Genomic DNA, 20991 nt, shown 5'->3' on the forward strand with positions numbered 1-20991 from the left:
TGTCTTTATTCAGAGATTATGTATGGTTTAAGGAGATGTGTACAAGTGTCAAGTTAACAACAGGTAGACTGTGATGGTTAAGATTGTGTGTCAACTTGGTACAGCCGTGATTCTCAGTGTTTGGCTTTATTGGTTTTGCTTCTCTAGAGAACCTGGTCTAAGACACCTACCAATGAATTATTCAGCCCAAGGTGTCAGTAGTGCTAAGGTTGAGAAACCCTGGTCTAGACTGTAGGGGAATAATATTAAAAACATTATCTAAAACATCCCAGCCATTTTCTATCGTTTTATCATGGTATTGAAAATATTACACAAAATAAATTTCACAGTCTTTCTCCATTATTTGGTGCTTCTATGGCACAGCTCTACTCTGTCCTATAGGGTTGCTATAAGTTGATGGCAACGGGGTTTTGGTTTTACCACAATTCAAATGTTTTCTGTTAGTTCATTTCTTTAATTTCTTTCTTCCCTACTGGAATGTAACCTATATGAAGACAGGAACTATTTTTTCTTCACGGCTTTCTCCCCAGCACTTAAAACATAGTAGATTTTCAACAAACATTCCTTCTTATAAAATGTATGTATCAGTAAATCTCCTGGAAGCCTAAGATTGAAAGCGATTGAAAATAAAACAAACAGGACAGATATTCTCCCTACTCTAATTAAATGTTTACAAACATACTAATTTTTCCCAAATATTATTAGGATGCCATCCCAATGATAAGTACATTTTAGGTAAAAAAGTTTTACAAGATAAATTCAGAACTCCTGGGGTTACTTTAATAAACCAGTCAGTATAAAAGACCTGAGAGCAACAGGGAACTCTCCTTATATACCTATTTCCTGTACAGTTATGGAAAGGAAGTCGTTACTGGAGGAGACTAGGAAAATGATGTAAAACATTTCTTTATAAAATATTTGTGGACGTGGAGCACTGCCTGATTCCTGTGTCATTGGGGATGCCACATATTCAACACATTCTAAGATTCCTCTGAGCAAATGTCTCTGTCTTGTTGTACATGACTCTCTAAAACTGGATTGGGCTGACGATCGTACAACTCAATAAACTTACTTAAACCATTGGATTGTATCCTTTCACCATACCTATTCAATCTGAATGCTGAGCAAAAAATCCAAGAAGCTGGACTATATGAAGAAGAACAGGGCATCAGGATTGGAGGAAAACTCACTAACAACCTGCGTTATGCAGATGACACAATCTTGCTAGCTGAAAGTGAAGAGGACTTGAAGCACTTACTAATGAAGATCAAAGACGACAGCTTTCAGTATGGATTACACCTCAACATAAAGAAAAGTCTTCACAACTGGGCCAATAAGCCACATCATGATCAACAGAGAGGAGACTGCAGTTGTCAAGGATTTCATTTTACTTGGATCCGCGATCAACACCCATAGAAGCAACAGTCAAGAAATCAAAACATGCATTGCACCAGGCAAGTCTGCTGCAACGGACCTCTTTAAAGTGTTGAAAAGCAAAGATGTCACCTGAAGATGAAGCTGTACCTGACCCAAGTCATGGTATGTTCAATCACATCATATGGATGTACAAACTGGACAATGAATGAGGAAAACCAAAGAAGAATTTATGTCTTTGAATTGTGGTGTTGATGAAGAATATTGAATATACCATGGACTGCCAAATGAACAAAAAAATCTATCTTGGAAGAAGTACAACCAGAATGCTCTTTAGAAGCAAGGGTGGAGAGACTGCGTCTCACATACTTTGGACATGTTGCCAGGAGGGATCAGTCCCTGGAGAAGGACATCATGCTTGGTAAAATACAGGGTCAGTGGAGGAAGACGCTCAATGAGGTGGATTGACACAGAGGCTGCAACAATGGGCTCAAGCCTAATAACGGTTGTAAGCATGGCACAGGATCAGGGTAGTGTTTCGTTCTATGGTACCTAGGGTAGCTATGAAGTGGAAAGGATTCAACAGCACCTAACAACAACAACAACATTGGATTAAACAATGGGTCGATTTCATGGTATGCAAATCATACATCAATAAAGCTCTTGAAAATAAATTTTCAGAAAGCTTTCCATGGATTTATACAAGGTGAGAGGAATATATTTATTTTTGTTTTCAACAGCTTCTAGTACACATCAATATGATTATGCTTACTACTCTGAATTGAAATCTTTTTTTTTCTTTCTTTATACCTCTCGTCTACTCCACACTTTGTACATTAAAAAAAACCCAGTTCCGTCATAGCAGATAATAAATACACATTTGGACAAACTTCATGGAATCAAAGTGAATTGAAGCCATATGAAGCAAGTCTTTTCTCACTAATGAATTATGATTTTTCAGTAAATTCTTTCTTCTGAGATTTGTTTTGGCCCCAAAGTCCCCAGTTCCTTTCATGACTTCCTTAACACCCCTCACAGTCTTTATCAACTGTCTTAGTTTTAGTTCTCTCAGAAGCAGATACTGAGAGAAGTATTCAAATGCAAGCAATTTACTTGAAGGAGCAAGCAATACGGATGGGAAAGAGAAGTGAAGAAAACACATCCAATAAAGCTTGCATTAAGTCAGCTACCACAAAGAATGAGCAGAGTTTTCATCCTGGGAAAATTTTGGAAAATGTGCAAAAGTCACATCTCGGAATTACCCCCAAATAAAGAGGTATACCCCACACCTCTCAATGAAGCCTGCCCCTGGAGATACATAATTCTGGGTCATTTCTGCCACCATGCATTGGACAAAGCAGGTTCCAGCTGGTGCTGTCCATTGGCACTCAGACTGGTGTGCAACAGAGATGGGGAGACAATCCCAGGGAATGCAGGTGGAGCATTGATTGACAGCATCTACTACCCCACCATTCACTGAACAGACTCAATTCTACCAATAATCTCAAAAAATGAAGTTCTGAATGTATTCCACAAGTGTGTAACTACCATTTCTTATGACACCTCCAGAGAGTCCCCAAAAATTAAACCATGTGGGGGAACAACTCTTATTCCATTGCGTCCCTTACTACATATTTTAGGATCTTGGGGACTATATCTTAAAACAGCAATGATGAGACATAAAGGTAAAATAAACTAAGGAAAGGGAGGATGTAAAGAAGAAAGAAGGGGAAGAGAAGAAGCAAAGAAGGACCACAAAGAAGGAATCAAAGTCTTATATTATCCAAGGAAGAATATTACTATGAATCATCTGAAAAAACCATCTACCAAATCTAGATTCCCACCCTTGAAGTTGAAAACACCATCATTGTTCTTATGAAAAGTAAGATAGTAGAACTAGGAGTATTAACTCAATGATAGTTTGCCAGGTTTGGATCCATCTCAATCTCAGACTATTCCTCTGAAAAATGCGGTGAATGAAAATATATCTCAAAGAAATATTGTCATGGTTAAATGAAATCATATGTGTAAAACAATAAGCACAATCCAGATGTGGCAAGCAGTTGGTTATGACTGTTGTATTTTTTTAATTTTATTTCTTTTGGGGAAAAGCACACACATAACCAAATTAAGGTGAAAGGCACCAACTTTTAAGAGATTAACATTTGGGGAAACCACATCTGCATTTCACAAGATTAATGAAGCAAATCTAAGGTTGGAATTTTCAGGAATGGCTCTAAGAAAGCAGAGCAAAGAAGGAATTTTATGGACAGCGTATAGGAAAGAAGAATCAAAAGGATTCGCTTAGGAAAGAGTTGAAGAAAAATGGTACAATAACAAGTAGAAAGCAAATCCTGGTTGCTTTGGGATTGGAAGAAATGATGCATGTCTTTTGAGGAAGAAAAAAGAATCAGGGTATTTAAATTCATGATTTTTGGCTTTGGGGAACATGAGGTCCATTTAGCCCTAGGCCAGTGGCTGTCATCATGGACAAGAGGGTGCTCTACAGAGGAGCCTTCCCAGGGCTCCCTTCACATCTTTATTCCTTAGGCTGTCTATGAAGGGGTTCAGCATGGGTGTGACCACAGTGTACATCACTGAGGCAATAGAGCTTCTCTGGGAAGCATGGATCACAGTAGGACTGAGGCAGACCCCAAGGGCTGTTCCATAGAACAAAGAGACCACAGAGAGGTGAGACGCACAGGTAGAAAATGCCTTATACTTGGCCCCAGCAGAAGACATCTTCATTAAAGAGGAGCCAATCTGAGAGTAAGAGAAAAGGATCCCTGAGAGGGGAAACACACCCAGCAGGGCGGTCGCCATATATAAAAAGATGTTATTGATGAGGGTATCAGAGCAGGCCAATTTGATAACCTGAGCCAGTTCACAGAAGAAATGCGGAATTTCAGTGTCTATACAGAAGTTCAGCCATGTTATCAGTAGAATATGAAGAAGAGAGACCCAGAAAACAACGACCCAAGACATCAGAACCAAGAATCCACAGAGCTGGGGGTTCATGATGACTGTATAGTGCAGAGGATGACAGATGGCCACGAACCGGTCATAAGCCATCAAGGACAGGATAAAATTGTCCAGCCCAACAAAAATCATGAAGAAATACATCTGAGTGAGGCATCCTATATAGGAAATGACTTTGCTCTGTGTCTGGATGTTCACCAGCATCTTTGGAACCGTGGTGGTGATGAAACAGATGTCAACAAAGGACAGGTTGGCGAGGAAGAAGTACATGGGGATGTGGAGGTGGGGGTCAGAGCTGACAGCCAGAATGATGAACAGGTTCCCAAGGACAGTGACCAGGTACATGGACAAAAAGAGTCCAAATAACAGGGGCTGAAGTTCAGTATCCTCTGAGAAGCCCAGCAGGAAAAATTCTGAAAATGCTGTTTGGTTTTCTGCTCCCATGTAGCTAATGTGTAGGCTGGAGAAAGTGAAAGCAACATTCAATTAACTGCCAAGTGGCATCTCAGCTAGTCATCACCTTTTACAATACCACCTGTATTTTGTTATTGAGTCCTTCCAATGACACTGACTCTCTTCAGTCACAAGTAGCACTTTGCTATTTTAAATGTGGCAAAGTGATTAAGAGCTAAGGCTGCTAAGCAAAAGGTCTGCAATTTCAATCCACCAGGTGCCCCTTGGGAACTCTATGGGGCAGCTCTTCTCTGTCCTATAGGGTCACTATAAGTTGGAATTGACTTGGTGGCAGTGGGTTTATAATAATGTAGATACTTCAGCAAAAATTTCTTTCTTTTGAGCTTCTATTCACTGGTTCTAATTTTCCTACTTGAATCTATACACATAAACCAATTTCTTATTTGATATGACCCTTAACACACTAATTGAAAACATGTTATGTGAGCTCTCAAGTATGTACTTTTCTGTGCTAATACCCATACCTCCTTCATTCTGGTAGCTCTATGTTAGTGAATAAAGGTTATCTGAGTTGAAAATCCATGTCTTAAACGTGACCTGTCATATCCTACTGATTTGTCAGTTAACTCCTGGCACTTTATTTTTTCATTATTAAAAATCTAGTTAATGCTATTACCTTCTTTGTGAGGTTTAGAAATAATTGCCTTTGTGAACAGGAGGATCTCAATTAATAGTACCACACACACACACAAAAAAACCAAACCCATTGCTGTCAAGTCGATTCCAACACAAAGCAACCCTGTATGACAAAGTACAAATTCACCATAGGGTTTGCAAGGCTGTTATCTTTAAAGAAGACTGCCACACCTTTCTCCCGCAGACCACCTGGTGGGTTCCAACTGCCTAACTTTCAATTAGCAACTTAGCGCTTAACCACTGTGCAAACAGGGCTTCCAATTACTAACAAATATTATTATTATTAATCTGTTTCTTTTATGACAATTATTTTAGATATATTATTCTCCCAAGCTTCAATACAAAGGTGTGATTTCAAAAATGAGTGTTTGAATCATACTGCCTGGAATAGAATTTGGGCTCTACAAACTTACTACCTATGTGGCCGTGAGAAAATTACTTAATCACTCTTAGCTGCAAATACCTACTTCACCAATGAGAGCAGTAAATACTCCCTAAATAATGAGATTTATGAGTGAATTAAATGAGACGGTGCATGTCATTTTTCTAGAATGGTGCCTATGATATAGAGTAAGTGCTTGGTAATTGTGATTTTCTCTTTTTATCGTCACAATAAATCTGTCTTGTATGTCTATCATTTATCAATAGCTCCTTTAAACTAGGGCAGCCATCGAGGATAGATCTGTGATCACTATAAACACAAGTGTGTTACCTCTTCTGGCCTCCATGCAGCTCTTTCAATTAGTGACAATCCCTATGACTCCCTGTTGCAGAAACCACAGGCCAGATGGATTCTTCCAAGAAGATGAAAGGCCATTTGGACTCTATAAATAAAAAAGGAGGAAATAAAAGCACACAACCATTAAAATCAAATACAAAGCATGCGTGTGCTCATGTGTACATGCTCTTGAAAGAGGATGTGTTATACTAAAATCACTGGAGTTTATTACAGTACATTATGGATAGATTAGATTAAAATATTAAAAAACTTCTGTAGAAAGAAAATATTCTTTGATGGTTATGAGAGTAGGGAGGGAGGAAGGGAGAAGGGTTTTCACTAATTAGATAGTAGATAAGAACTATTTCAGGTGAAGAGAAAGACAACACACAATTTGGACTAAACCAAAAGCAAAGAAGTTTCCTGAATAAATTGAACGCTTTGAAGGCCAGTGTACCAAGAGCAGGGGTTTGGGGACCATGGTTTCAGGGGACATCTAAGTCAATTGGCATAATAAAATCTATTAAGAAAGCATTGTGCATCCCACTTTGGAGAGTGGCGTCTGGGGTCTTAAATGCTAGCAAGCAGCCACCTAAGATGCATCAGTTGGCCTCAACCCACCTGGAGCAGAGGAAAATGAAGAACACCAAGGACACAAGGTAATTATGAGCCCAAGAGACAGAAAGGACCACATAAACCAGAGACTACATTAGCCTGAGACCAGAAGAACTAGATGGTGCCCAGCTACAACCGATGACTGTCCTGACAGGGAACACAACAAAGAACCCCTGAGGAGCAGGGGAGCAGTGGGATGCAGACCTCAAATTCTCGTAAAAAGACCTGACTGAGACTAGAAGGACCCCGGAGGTCACGGTCACCAGACCTTCTGTTAGCCCAAAACAGGAACCATTCCCAAAGCCAACTCTTCAGACAGGGATTGGACTGGACTATGGGACAGAAAATGATACTGGTGAAGAGTGAGCTGCTTGGATCAAGTAGACACATAAGACTATGTGGGCACCTCCTGTCTGGAGAGATGAGAGGTCAGGCGGAGTCATAAGCTGGCTGAATGGACACAAAAATAGATAGTGGAGGGAAAGAGTGTGATGTCTCATTAGGGGGAGGGCAACTAGGAGTATACACAAGGGTGTATATAAATTTTTGTATAAGAGACTGACTTGATTTGTAAACTTTCACTTAAAGCACAGTAAAAATTAAAAAAAAAAAATCCTATAGAGCAAATTATACCAAAGGAAATTAAAAGTCAAACTTAAGATTTGGAAATAAATGTTTACTTTTTCCAAAAAAAAGAAAAGTAGTATTATTCATGCATAAAGAAACAAAGTTAATTAAAAATAGAAAAAAAAAATCATTGTGGACATGTAGCCTGGGCAGATGACAATGGAAGGCTTCTCTGAAATGGGATTATTTGGCTGACAGAGGAAGAGTAGATAATTGTTAGTCAGAGGAAGTAAGAAAAGGACAAGCACAATAGATTGAGATGATATAAGACTTAACTCCCTGTGAGGCAGTGAGCTTGGTAATGGAAGGGATTTCAGAGGTCAGTGAGATAGAGAGCAGAGGATGAAGGATAGGAAGGACTGAGCTTGTGAGGCCTAGAAATAGAGCCTTCAGTATGATTCCCTGATGTGCCTCTTACACGGGTAATTTTATGTTTACTTGCGTGTCAGAGATTGTGACTTTGTTTTTCCCACCGTCACCTTAACCCAGTACAGAATGTTTGTTTTAAAACAACAGCCAACAGGATAATCTACATTAAAACACTAAAATATTTGTGCTAAATTCATGAATAAACCAACGCAATCTAATCTCACTTTAATCATTCTCCTGAACATTTAAGATGAGAAGAAGAAATAAGTCTGAGTACCAAAACTTCAGAAATAATTGCACTATTTGTAGACCATATTGTGGTCACCAAGGAGAAATAGCATAAAAAATAGAGCTTTCAAGTGCTATCAGTAAGTTGGCTGGATATTAAAGAAATATTTAGAAGCCAATAGCTTTTCATTTAAGCAAAAATACTTAGGGAATATATAGAAAAATCCAATCACATTAGGAATAAAATAGACAATACCTCCTGCGTAATCAATGTTCAATGAGTAGGTAATGAATAAATTACTGGATGTAGGAAACCTAACAGCAATTACGATACATAGAAGAAAGTGGAGATGTGATGTCTGGTAAGAGAGATAAGATAAAATCTCAAAACTGGCTGAGTCAGAGGTTCTCCAGCAAATTACACCTTGAAGAAATGGCTATTTCCAACTCACTTGTTGGAGAGAGGGCCAGATGCTGGAAAGACAAAGCAGAAACAGAGTGAGAGCTGGAAAAGGCTGGCTGCAGTGGAAACTAAAATGCTTTCAAAATACAGGTAGCTCACCTTCCTAAACAAATATGGAAAATTTGAGTATTCTTACCAGATTGATGTGGCCCAGTACTCACTTTTTTCCTCTTTTCCTTTTTACTCCACCAGGCCTGAGGGGGACACACTAACTCTTTCTGATGGTATCATTGAAGCAGTCTCTCTTCTCCAGGGTCTGTCTCCGAGAAGCCCAATTTGGTTTTCACCAAGGCTGGGATCAAATATTTACAGGATGAGGGGCAATGAGGACATGTTTAAAGTTTCCTGAGTCTCCCAGGTTGAATCTCAGAGCTCTTCATTAAATAAATTGTTCTATTGTCCTTCCACTGTCTAAACAATTCAGTTCCCTTGGGTACAAAGAAGATAAAATGGAAAATTTTCTGCCAATTTTGTCTCTTTGTAGTCAGCTATTGAGGGTGGGGGTGGGGTAAGATGGATTTGTTTCCTCCAAGGAGAAATTCTTCTGTCTTTAGTTTCATTTTAAAGTAAAAAGCTGTCCCCTAAGAAAAGTTAACTGCACAAGGAACCAGATCTAGGAATCATCTCTCTTAGAGTGAAATCCCACCCTAAGAAGTGTTTGCCTTAAGGAATAATTGGAGATTTTATAAGTCGCTTGGTGTTCTCAAGGTTATGGAGGCAAAGAGGTCCTGTCTGAAGAAAAGCAAACTGGTCAATAGTTTTAATGCTGTTAACTAAAAAGACAAGGACTGAAAAATATCTCTTGACATACACTTAGTGACATAGAAGACTTTGTTGATCTTGGAGAGGACTCCTTTTATTTCCTGGCTCTCTAGATAAAGGGGTAGAGACAGAAATAATTCACATGGGGTGGTTGAAGGATGATTCAGCATTGAGTAAATGTAGGTGGTAGGTATAGACCTACTGTATAAAAGTTGTCAGGAAAGGAAAGGAGAGAGAAAAATCATAGCCTAAAGTGAATATGGAGCCCTGGTGGTACAGTGGTTAATAGCTCAGCTCCTAACCAAAAGGTCAGCAGTTCAAATCCACCAGTCACTTCTTGGAAACCCTATGGGGCAGTTCTTTTCTGTCCTATAAGGTCACTGTGAGTCAAAATTGACTCAGCGGCAACAGGTATACAGGTAAAGTGAATATGGAGTATGGGAGGTTTCACTCTAAAAATTAGTGGAAGATAAGGGAAGACGGTTAATTTCAAAGGGAATCATCATATATAGTGCAACATTTGAATACATTGGCAGTTATGGCTACGTAATTTGCAGGATGTAGTATACACTGAAGGAGCTCTGGTGGTGCTAACCAAAAGGCCAGTGGCTAGAACTCAACAGCAGCTCTGTGGGAGAAAGGTGTAGTAGTTTACTTCTGTAAAAATTACAGCCTTGAAAAGCCTATGGGACGGTTCTAATCTGTTCTATAGGATCATTATGAGTTGAAATTGACTTGATGGCAACTGGTGTGGGTTTGGTTTAGTATATACAGTAAATAATGGCAATCATAATATTCTGTATCCCCAATGTGTAGAACACCTGGATCCAGAAATCAAAGGGTAGAAGTATAAATGTCCCAACATGACATCACTCCCAGTGACCCACTTAGGGAGTTTATGTTTCAGGCTTACACAACTCTGGCCTCTTCAGATTTAAAGGTCTTAATTCCTAAAAGAAGAGTGCTTCTTCCATTTTACATTCCCACCAGAAATATCTCCACATCCTCACCAAAACTGTTATTTTCTCTTTATTGCTATTATTATTATTATTAAAGCCATCCTCATGGAAATGAAGTTGTATCTCAATGTGATTTGATTTGCATTTCCTTAATGACTAATGATGCTGGACATCTTTTATATGCTTCTTGACCCTCTGATATCTCTTTTAAAGAAATGTCTATTCACATCCTTTGCCCTTTTCCTTTTCTTTTTTAGGTAATTTGGGTATGGTTGTTGAATTGCAAGAGTTTCTTTTTTGCCCTTTTATACCACTTTGGTCCCTTTTATACCATCTTGTTATCTTCCACCATAGCACTCCTGAACTAATATTTTGGGTCAACCCTATGGAACAAGCAGAAGTAAACTAATGATGGAGGCATCCAAGTTATGTGACATGGCCTGGAATGATGCCTCATTGCCCAGGTTCCTTTGACTATGTTCATTTTTCTAAGCAGGTTTCCCACTTCACTATTTTACTCTTAATTTTTACCAAAATGCAAGGGCAAGGATGGCATTTTCTGTAAAAAACACTTTTAAGTCTCGTTGCTTTGCAATGTTGTTCAAGTTCTCTATTTCCTTACTGGTCTTTTGTACAGATGTTCTTATCACTATTGACAGTTATGTATTGAAATCTCCAACTATTATTGTAGAATTGTCCATTTTTCCCTTCAATTCTATCAATATTTGCTTCATATAGTTTGGTGCTCTATCGTTAGGCGCATATATATTTATAAATCTTCTTGACCCTTTGACCATTATTTGATGTCCTTCTTAGTCTCATGTAATGGTTGTTGACTTACAGTCTATTTTTTGTAATATCAGTATAGCCATTATGTTTCTCTGTTAGATACTGTTTACATGGAACATTTATTCAACTTATTTGTGTTCTTGAATCTAAAGTGACTGTCATTTACAGCATGTTGTTGTGTTGGGTTTTATTCCATTTTATTTATTTTTTCCTCTTTTATCCATTCTAACTATCTCTGTGTTTTTATTAGAGACTTAATTCATTTACAAAATCTAATGAGATACAAAGAAGGGATTATATAATGATAAAAGAGTCAATTATCAAGAAGATATAATGATTATAAACATATATGCACCTACCAAAAGGGCTCCAAAATATATGAAGCAAGCACTGACAAAAATGAAGTGAGAAATTGACAGTTGTACTATAACATTTAGAGATTTCAAAACTCCACTGTCAATAATGGACAGGATATCTAGAAAGAAGATCAGTAAGGGAAAAGAGAATTTGAACCACTCTATAATACTTCAGACAACAACAGCACAATACACATTAAGCAAACATGGGTCATTCTCAAGGATAAACCATAAATTAAGTTAGAAAACAAGTCTCAATAAATTTAAAAAGATTGAAATTTTACAAAGTATTTTCTCTGACCACAAAGGAATTAAACTAGAACTAAATGACAGGAGAATACAGTAAGTTACACAAATGTATGGAATTAAACAACACACTATTAAATAACCAATGAGTAAAGGTTGAAATCAAGAGAGAAATAAAAAATACCTAGAGTCGAAAGAAAATGAAAGCACAACATACCAACACTTACGGGATGCGGTGAAGGCAGAGCTTACAGGTAAATTTATAGTGGTAAATTCCTGCATTAAAACAGAGGAAACAGGAAGTGGAGCCAACATGGCGCTATAAACAGAAGCACCATGTCATTCCTCTGCAGCAAAAATCCAAAAAACTAAGTAAAACGGAGACAAATGTCAATCCTGGAACCCTAAGCATCAAATGAAGGGATAAAGAACTCAACCAAGAACTGAATGGAGTAAGAAACTGACAGAGAACAGAGTGAGGAGAGCTACAGAGTGGACGTCACCTATCAACTAATGTGGTACCGATCCACCATTTTGGACCCCTCAGCCACCAAAAATGGCAGACAGGGAGTATAGGAAGGCAGCTTCACAGAGTTCCCAGCAGGAAACAGAGCATCTGGTAACCAGTGATACATGCTTTCCCACCCATCACCCTTCTTCCCCTGCTTGGCCTCTGCCACTTTCCAGTGGGCTCTGCTGGAGAGAAGCCAGCTCCTTGCCACTTGGATTCTCCCTGCCCACACTGGCCGGCTCCTTCAGTGCCATTTTTTTGTTGCTGTTGTTGTTTTTTTGGGCTTCTTTTTTTTCTTCTCTATCTCTCACCTCCTTCCTCTCTTTTCTCTCAAACACCTAGTTTTGTGTGCCACATCCTCTCCTTCTTTACAGGCTGTGCAGCACCGTTCAGCTTGGGAGCCACTCCTCTGGTCTGCACCAACACACCAGTGGGCTTCCTGTGGGCATTTTTTGTTTTTTCTTTTTAGTTTTTCTTCATTTCTCAGTTTCTTATCTTTCTCTACCTTCCTTCTTTTCCTTTCTCCTGAATATCTGGCACTGTGTGCCATCTCCACTCCTTCTAGATGAACTAGGCAGCACTGTTTGACTGGGGTGCATTTCTCCAGTCAGTGCCAACAAGCCAGTGGGCTTCCTGGGGCTTTTTTTTTTTTTTTTTCTCGATTTCTTGTCTCTCTCTACCATCATTCCTTTCTTTTCTCCTGAACACCTGGCTCCACATGCCTTCTAGATAGGCTGTGCTGTGCCACTCAGCTAGGGAGCCCCTTCCCTGGTCCACGCCACCAAGCCAGAAGTCTCCTTTGGGGCATTTTTTTTTTTTTTTCTCAGTTTCTTGCCTCCCTCTACCTTCCTTCCTATCTTCTCTCCTGGACACCTGGTGCAGTGTCATCTCTAATCCTTCCCGACATGCTGTATAGTGCCTCTCTGATAGGGAGCCCCTTCCCTCATCCATGCCACCGTACCAGCTGGCTCTCTCAGGGCATTTTTTTCTCATCTTTTATTTTCCCTGTTTCTTGTCTCTCTCTACCTTCCTTCATTACCCCTTTCCTGAATGCCTGCAGCTGAGTGCCATCTCCACTCCTTCTTGATATGCTGTGCAGTGCCACTCAGCTGGAGACCCACATCCACTGTGCTCACTTGGGGCATTTTCTTTCTTCTTTTTTTCTTGGTTTCTTGTGTCTCTCTACCTCCCTTCCATTCTTTTCTCTCGACCACCTGGCTGCATGTGCCTTTTTCTTTCTTCTTCTTTTTTTTTAATCTAGTTTCTTACCTCTCTCTCCCATTCTTCCCTTCCTTTCTCCTGCCCACCGAGCTGCATGTGTTGTACCTGTCCCTTCTTGAAAGACTGTGCAACACTGGCTGGCTAGAAAGCCACTGGTACATGGCTTCCCCAGGTCTGCGCAGCTACAACAGAAGGCTCCCTATGCACTTTTTTCTTTTTTTGCTCTTGTTTCTCTCTACTCTTTCTCTTCTTTCCCACAGCCAGTTAGCTCCACACATCACATCCTCCCTATTCTCTCCTGCCTATCTGCACCATGTGATGAAGATTGCACCCCAAAGAGGCACTGGCATAGTGTACTGGAACCTGTCATGCTCCTGGTCTTGCCCTGTCGGCCCCAGTATATGCTGTAAAACACTCTTCCCAGGCCCTCCCCCTCCGATGGACCTATCCTGCTGCACCTTGCTAAGCGACTGCCCCTACCCATTGGACAAGGTGGTGAGAAGTATCATGCCCACAGATGAGCAAACAACAGAGAATGCCCAGCCTGTGTGCTCAAACATAACAAAATAAAACAAAAAAGAAGGACAAAACAAAAATATCTATAATCAGTAAATGAAGAAAATAATTACTGAATGACTGAAGACAACAGACAATATCAAAACGCATTAAAAAAAAAAAAAGGATAGGGTTGTTCTAGTAGGTGTCTAAAACAAAACACCAGATGACTTTCCAGTGGAAGAAAAGGCATTTGAACTATGTGATAAGGAATTCAAATCTCTAATATTCAGGGCTATTCAAGACCTGAAGGAAAAGGCAGACAAAAATGAGGAAAAAAATAGACAAAACCATGGAAAAGACAGATGAAACAATGGAAGACTTCAGGAAAATAATACAGGAACAGAATGTCAAAATAAACTCACAACTGAAAATCATACAAAAACAGCAACTAGAAATTCAAAAGATAAACAACAAGATTTCAGAAATGGGCAGTCATAGAAGGTTTGAGGAGCAGGTTTGAAACAATGGAAGGCAGGATCAGTGAAATTGAAGACAAGTCATTGGATACTAATTTATTTGAGGAAAAATCAGAGAAAAGAATGAAGAAAAATGAAGAAACCCTGAGAACGCTGTGGGATACATTCAAAAGCAAAAATTTACAAGTGATCAGAGCTCCAGAATAGGGGAAGAAACTGGAAAACACAGAAAGGATCATTGAAGGATTGCTGACAGAAAACTTCCCTTGTATCATGAAAGAGGAAAAGCTGATCATCCAAAAAGCTCAACGACCTCATATAGGATAGACCCCAAAATAAAATCACAAAGAGATATCAAAATCATATTCACTAAAACCAAAGACAAAGAAAGAATACTGAGAGCAACTCAAAAAAAACAACAAAAAGTCACACACAGAGGGGAAAAAATAAGACTAAGTTCTGGTTACACAGCAGAAGCCATGCAGGTAAAAAGCAATGGAATGACATATATGAAACCCTGAAAAAAAAAAAAAAAAACTGCCAACCAAGAATAACATATCCTGCAAAACTCTTGCTCAAATACGATGATGAAATGAGGACATTTCCAGATTAAAAGAAATTAAGGGAATATGTAAAAATCAAGTCAAACTTACAAGAATTATTAAAGAGAGTCCTTTGGTTAGAGAGCCAATGACATCAGACAACAGCCTACATCTAGGACACAAGGTTGCATCAGCCAGATGCCAACCTAAGTAATGAACTCCCAAGGATAAAACAAAACTAAAAGATTTACAACAAAGAACCAAAAAGGTTAATCTGTACATGACAACAATGTTAGAACAACAAAAGAAGGAATAAACGGTATAGGTATAGAACTTTCAAATGGAGAGGCAGTCAAGGCAATGTCAAAAAATAAAAGACTGGTTCAAACTTAGGAAGATAAGGGTAAGTTTCAAGAGAACCACAAAGAAAGTGAACAAACCTACTCATCAAAATAAAGAAGAAAAACATAAAGTCTCAGTAAACAAAAAATCTACAAAAGTGAAAGAAACAGAAAAAAAAAAGTGCACAAACAAAAGGAATTCAACACAGGGAAGTAAGAGCAAAAAGAAAATGGCAACACCACACACACACACACAAAAAAAAAATGCCACAAAATGACAGCAATAAACTCACACCTATCAATTACAATGAATGTAAATGGCCTATATGCACCCATAAAGAGACAAAGAGAGACAGAATGGATTAAAAAAAAAAACTCATCAATATGCTGTCTACAAGAGACATGCCTTAAAAACAAAGACATAAATTTATTAAAATCAAAACATGGAAAAAATATATATATCAAGCAAACATCTACCAAAAAAGAGCAGGAGTGGCAATACTAATCTCAGATAAAATAGGCTTTAAAACAAAATCCACCATAAAAGACAAAGAAGGACACTATATAATGATTAAAAGGACAATCTATTGTGAAGGCATAACCATAAAAATACATAAAACAAACCATAGCAGCACTGAAAAAAGAACTTGACAGTTCCACAATAATAGTAGGAGTCTTCAACACACCACTCTTGGTAAAGGACAGAACATCTAGAAAGAAACTCAACAAAGATACAGAATATTTAAAGGCCACAATCAGCCAACTTGACCTAATAGACATATATAGAACACATCACTCAACAGCTGCAAAGGACACATTCTTTTCAATACACACAGAACATTCTCCAGAATAGACAAAAAAAACTTAGGCCACAGAGCAACCCTCAACAAAATCCAAAACACTGAGATAATACAAAGTATCTTCTCTGATCACAATGCCAACAAAGTAGAAATTAACAGGAAGAGTGAGGGGGAAAAAAATCCAATACATGGAAACTGAGTAACACCTCGCTTTAAAACCAATGGGTAATAAGAGAAATCAAAGATGGAATCAAAAAATTCCTAGAATCAAACACATCATACCAAAAGGATTGGAACACAGCAAAGGCAGTGCTCAGAAGTCAATTTATAGCAATAGATGGACACATCAAAAAAGAAGGGACAAAATTAAAATGTTGGCTACACAACTCAAACGACTAGAAAGAGAACAACAAAAGAAACCTACAGCCACCAGAAGAAAGGAAATAATAAAGATCAGAGCAGAAATAAATATAACACAGAGTAGAAAAGCAAGAGAAAGAATCAACAAAACTGAAAGTTTGTTCTTTGAAAGATCAACAAAATTGACAAGCCATTGGCCAAATTGACAAAAGAAAAACAGGGCAGGATGAAAATAACCTAAATAAGAAATGAAATGGGGGACATTACAACAGGCCCAACTGAAATAAAAAGGATCATAACAGAGCATTATGAAAAACTATACTCCAACAAATTTGAAAACCTAAAGGAAATGGACAAATTTCTAGAAACACATTACCTACCCAAAATAACTCAAACTGAAGTTGAAAACCTGAACATATCCATAACAAAAGAAGAGGTTGAAAAGGTTAAAAAAAAAAAAAAAAACTCCCAACAAAAAAAAAGCCCTGGCCCAGATGGCTTCACTGGAGAATTTTACCAAGCACTCAGAGGAGAGGTTACACCAGTACTACTCAAACTATTTCAGAACATAGAAAATGAAGGGATACTTCCAAAGTCATTCTATGATGCCGGCATAACCCTGATACCAAAACCAGGCAAAGACACCACAAAAAAAGAAAATTACAGACCGATATCTCTCATGAATATAAATGCAAAAATTCTCAACAAAATTCTAGTCAATAGAATTCAGCCTCATATCAAAAAAAAAGTACACCACCACCGAGTAGGGTTCATATCAGTTTTGCAAGGATGGTTCAATATCAGAAAATCAATCAACGTAATCCACTACATATGTAAAACAAAAAAAAGAATCACATGATCATATCGATTAACGATGAAAAGGCATTTGACAATGTCCAATACCAATCCTGACAAAAACTCTCAATAAAATAAGTGTAGAAGGGAAATTCCTCAACACGATAAAGGGCATTTATACAAAACCAACAGCCAACATTATTCTTAATGGAGAGAGGCTGAAAACATTACCCTTAAAAACAGGAACAAGCCAAGGATGTCCTTTATCACCACTCCTATTTAACATTGTGCTGGAAGTCCTAGCTAGAGTAATAAGGCAAAAAAAAAAAAAAAAGAAGGGGCATCCAAATTGATAATGAAGAAGTAAAACTGTCCCTATTTGTGGATGATATGATACTATACTTAGAGAATCCAAAGGACTCCACAAGAAAACTAGTGGAACTAATAGAAAGATTCAGCAGAGTAGCAGGATATAAGGTGAATATACAAGAATCAGTTGGATTCCTATACGCCAATAAAGAGAACAACTAAAAGGAAATCAGGAAAAAAATACCATTTACAATGGCCTCTAAAAAATAAAATATTTAAGAATAAATCTAACCATGGATGTAAAAGACCTATACAAAGAAAACTACAAAACGCTACTGCAAGAAACCAAAAGAGAGCTACCTATGTGGAAAAACATACCATGCTCATGGATAGGTAGATTTAACATTGTGAAAATGTCAACTCTACCTAAAAAAAAGCAATCTACACATACAATGCAATCCCGATCCAAATACCAACAGCATTCTTTAAAGATATGGAAAAACTAATCCCTAATTTTATATGGAAAGGAAAGAGGCCCCAGATAAGTCAAGAACTACTGAAGAAGAGTAAAGTAGGAGGGCTTGCCTTACCTGACCTCAGAACCTACTATACAGCTACGGAACTCAAAACAGCCCAGTACTGGTACAATGACAGATACATTGACCAATGGAGCAGAATTGAGAACCCAGATGTAAACCCATCCACCTACGGTCACCTGATCTTCAACCTAGGTCCAAAGTCCATCAAATATGGAAAAAACAGTCTTTTTATCAAATGGTGCTGGCAAAATTGAACGCCCATCTGCAAAAATATGAAACAGGGCCCATACCTCACACTATACACAAAAACTAATTCAAAAAGAATCAAAGGCTGAAATATAAAACCAAAAACTATAAAGATCATAGAAGAAAAATTAGAATTAACTCTAGAGTCCCTAATACATGGCATTAACAGGTTACAAATCATAACTAATAACACACAAACTCCAGAAGATAAGCTAGATAACTGGGATCTTCTAAAAATTAAACACTATGTTCATCAAAAGACTTCACCACAAGATTAAGAAAAGAACATACAGGCTGGGGAAAAAATTGGGGCTTTGGTAAACCTACAAAGGTCTGATCTTTAAAATCTACGGGAAAATCCAACACCTCTACAACAAAAAGACAAATAATCCAATTAAAAGGTGGTCAAAGGATAAATAGACATTTCACCAAAGAAGACATTCACATGGCACCTAACTGACACATGAAGAAATGCTCATGATGACTAGCCATCAGCAAAATGGAAATCAAAACCACAATGAGATACCATCTCACCCCAAAATTACTGGCACAAGTCAAAAAAACAGAAAATAATAAATTTTGGAGGGGCATTGGGAAGATTGGAACTCTTAAGCACTGCTGGTGGGAAAGCAAAATGGTACAACCATTTTGGAAAACAATATGGTGCTTCCCTAGAAAGCTAGAAATAGAAATACCATATGATCCAGCAATCCCACTCCTAGGAATATATCCTAGAGAAATAAGACCCCTCACATGAATAAACATATGCACACCCATGTTCCTTGCAGCATTTTTCACAGCAGCAGAAAGATCCAAACAACCTAGATGCCCATCAACAGATGAATGGATGAACAAACTACGGTACATACACAGAATGGTATACTTTGCAACGAAAAAGAGCGATGATGAATCTGGCAAGCATCTCACAACATGGATGAAGGTGGAGGGCATTTTGCTGAGTGAGATAAGTCAATCACAAAAGGCCAAATATTATATAAGATCACCAGTATAAAAACTCATGAAAAGGTTTACATACAAAAAGAAACAATCTTTGACGGTTACGAGGTAGGGGAAGGGTGGGGATGGAAAAACACAAAATAGATAAGTGGTAACTTTGGTGAAGGGTAAGTCAGTAGGTAATACTGGAGAAAGCAGTACATCTTGTCCAAGGCAAGGTCATGGAAGCTCCACAGACATATCCAAACTCATTGAGGGATCGAATTACTAGACTGAGGGCTGTGGGGACCATAGTCTGGGGGAACATCTAGATCAATTGGCATAACATAGTTTATAAAGAAAATGTTCTACACTCTGATGAGTAGTGTCTAGAGTCTTAAAAGCTTGTGAGCAGCCATCTAAGATACTCCACTGGTTTCACCCATCTGCAGCAAGGGAAAATGAACAAAATCAAAGATGCAAGAGAAGATTACTCCAAATGACCAAGGGACCACAAGTACTACAGCTTCCACCAGACTGAGTCCAGCACAACTAGATGGTGCCCAGCTACCATCACCTACTGCTCTGACAGGAATAACAATACAGGGCCTCGGACAGAGCTGGAGAAAAGTGTAGAAAAAAATTCTAACTCATACACACACACACAAAAGGCCAGACTTACTGGTCTGACGGAGACTGGGGAAACCCCGAGATTATGGCCCCTAGACACTCTTTTAACTCAGCGATGAAGTCACTGCTGAGGTTCACCCTTAAGCTAAAGGCTAGACAGGCCCATAAAATGAAATGAGACTGAGTGGGCACACCAACCCAGGGGCAAAGATGAGAAGGCAGCAGGGGAAAGGAAATAGGGTAATGGGGAACCCACGGTCGAGAATGGGAGAGTGTTGCCATGTTGTTGGGTTGGCAACTAATGTCACAAAAGGATATGTTTACTAATTGTTTAATGAGAAGCTAGTTTGTTCCTTAAACCTTTATCTAAAATACAATTAAAAAAAAAAAAAAAAGATATCGCAAACCAGCAACCTAACTTTACAACTTGAGGAACTAGAAAAAGAAGAGCAAAGTATGTCCAGGTAAAGAAGAGCAAAGTATGCCCAAACTAAAAGAAGAAAGGAAATTACAAAAAGCAGATGGAAATAGAGGATAGAAAAAACAATAGAGGGAAGCAATGAAATCAGAACTTGGTTATTTGAAAAGATCAACAAAATTGACAAAACTTTGGCTAGTTTGACAAAGAAAAAGAGAACATGCAAATAATTAAACCTGAAATGAAAGTGGAGAAACTGCTTTCTACCCTTCAGAAAGAAAAGGGGTCACTGCAAGCCCAAAGGGATGGCAAAACAGATCGATCCATTTGGTGGGCCACGATTACCATGTATGCACTTCCCACTCATTCACCTGGGTGGAAGTTACAAGACCATGGTGAGAAAGGCCATACAAAAGCAATCCATCACACCGCAATGTTAAACCCAGAAGAAACTCAAGTGATTATGTTTCAGGAAAAGAGGGACAAGGCACACAAACAAGTCCAAGATTCAAGGTATCTGACTCCCAGTATTTTGACCTTTGGTAATCATAGCACATCTCCAGTCCCAATATCCATGGCTCTTCACAGGCAGAAGAAAGGAGTGCTGAAAACTTTTCTAAGGGCTCCTTTCAAGTTCCTGTTCCTCAAGCTGTAGAAGAAGGATTTCAGCACGGGGGTGACCACTGTGGTATCACTGAGGCAATTGCCCCCATTGGGGAGGGGGGTAATGGTAGAAAAGAAATATACCCCTAATCCTGTACCATAGAACAAGGA

The 20991-nt window shown here is 38.6% G+C and overlaps 1 protein-coding gene across 1 annotated transcript; it reads right to left on the reverse strand.

The window, feature by feature from the left end:
- Window positions 1–3858: 3858 nt before the first annotated feature.
- LOC126074044 (olfactory receptor 7D4-like) lies at window positions 3859–4797 on the reverse strand. Its single transcript, XM_049881388.1, has one exon. The coding sequence runs from the start codon at window positions 4795–4797 to the stop codon at window positions 3859–3861; it is 939 nt and encodes a 312-aa protein (XP_049737345.1).
- Between the last annotated feature and the right edge of the window lie 16194 nt (window positions 4798–20991).

This window comes from Elephas maximus, chromosome 3 (genome assembly GCF_024166365.1).
Source record: "Elephas maximus indicus isolate mEleMax1 chromosome 3, mEleMax1 primary haplotype, whole genome shotgun sequence".
NCBI lineage: Eukaryota > Metazoa > Chordata > Mammalia > Proboscidea > Elephantidae > Elephas > Elephas maximus.

Coding starts and splice junctions, on each gene's coding strand:
- LOC126074044 (XM_049881388.1), bottom strand. CDS start 4,797: ATGGGAGCAGAAAACCAAACAGCATTTTCAGAATTTTTCCTGCTGGGC.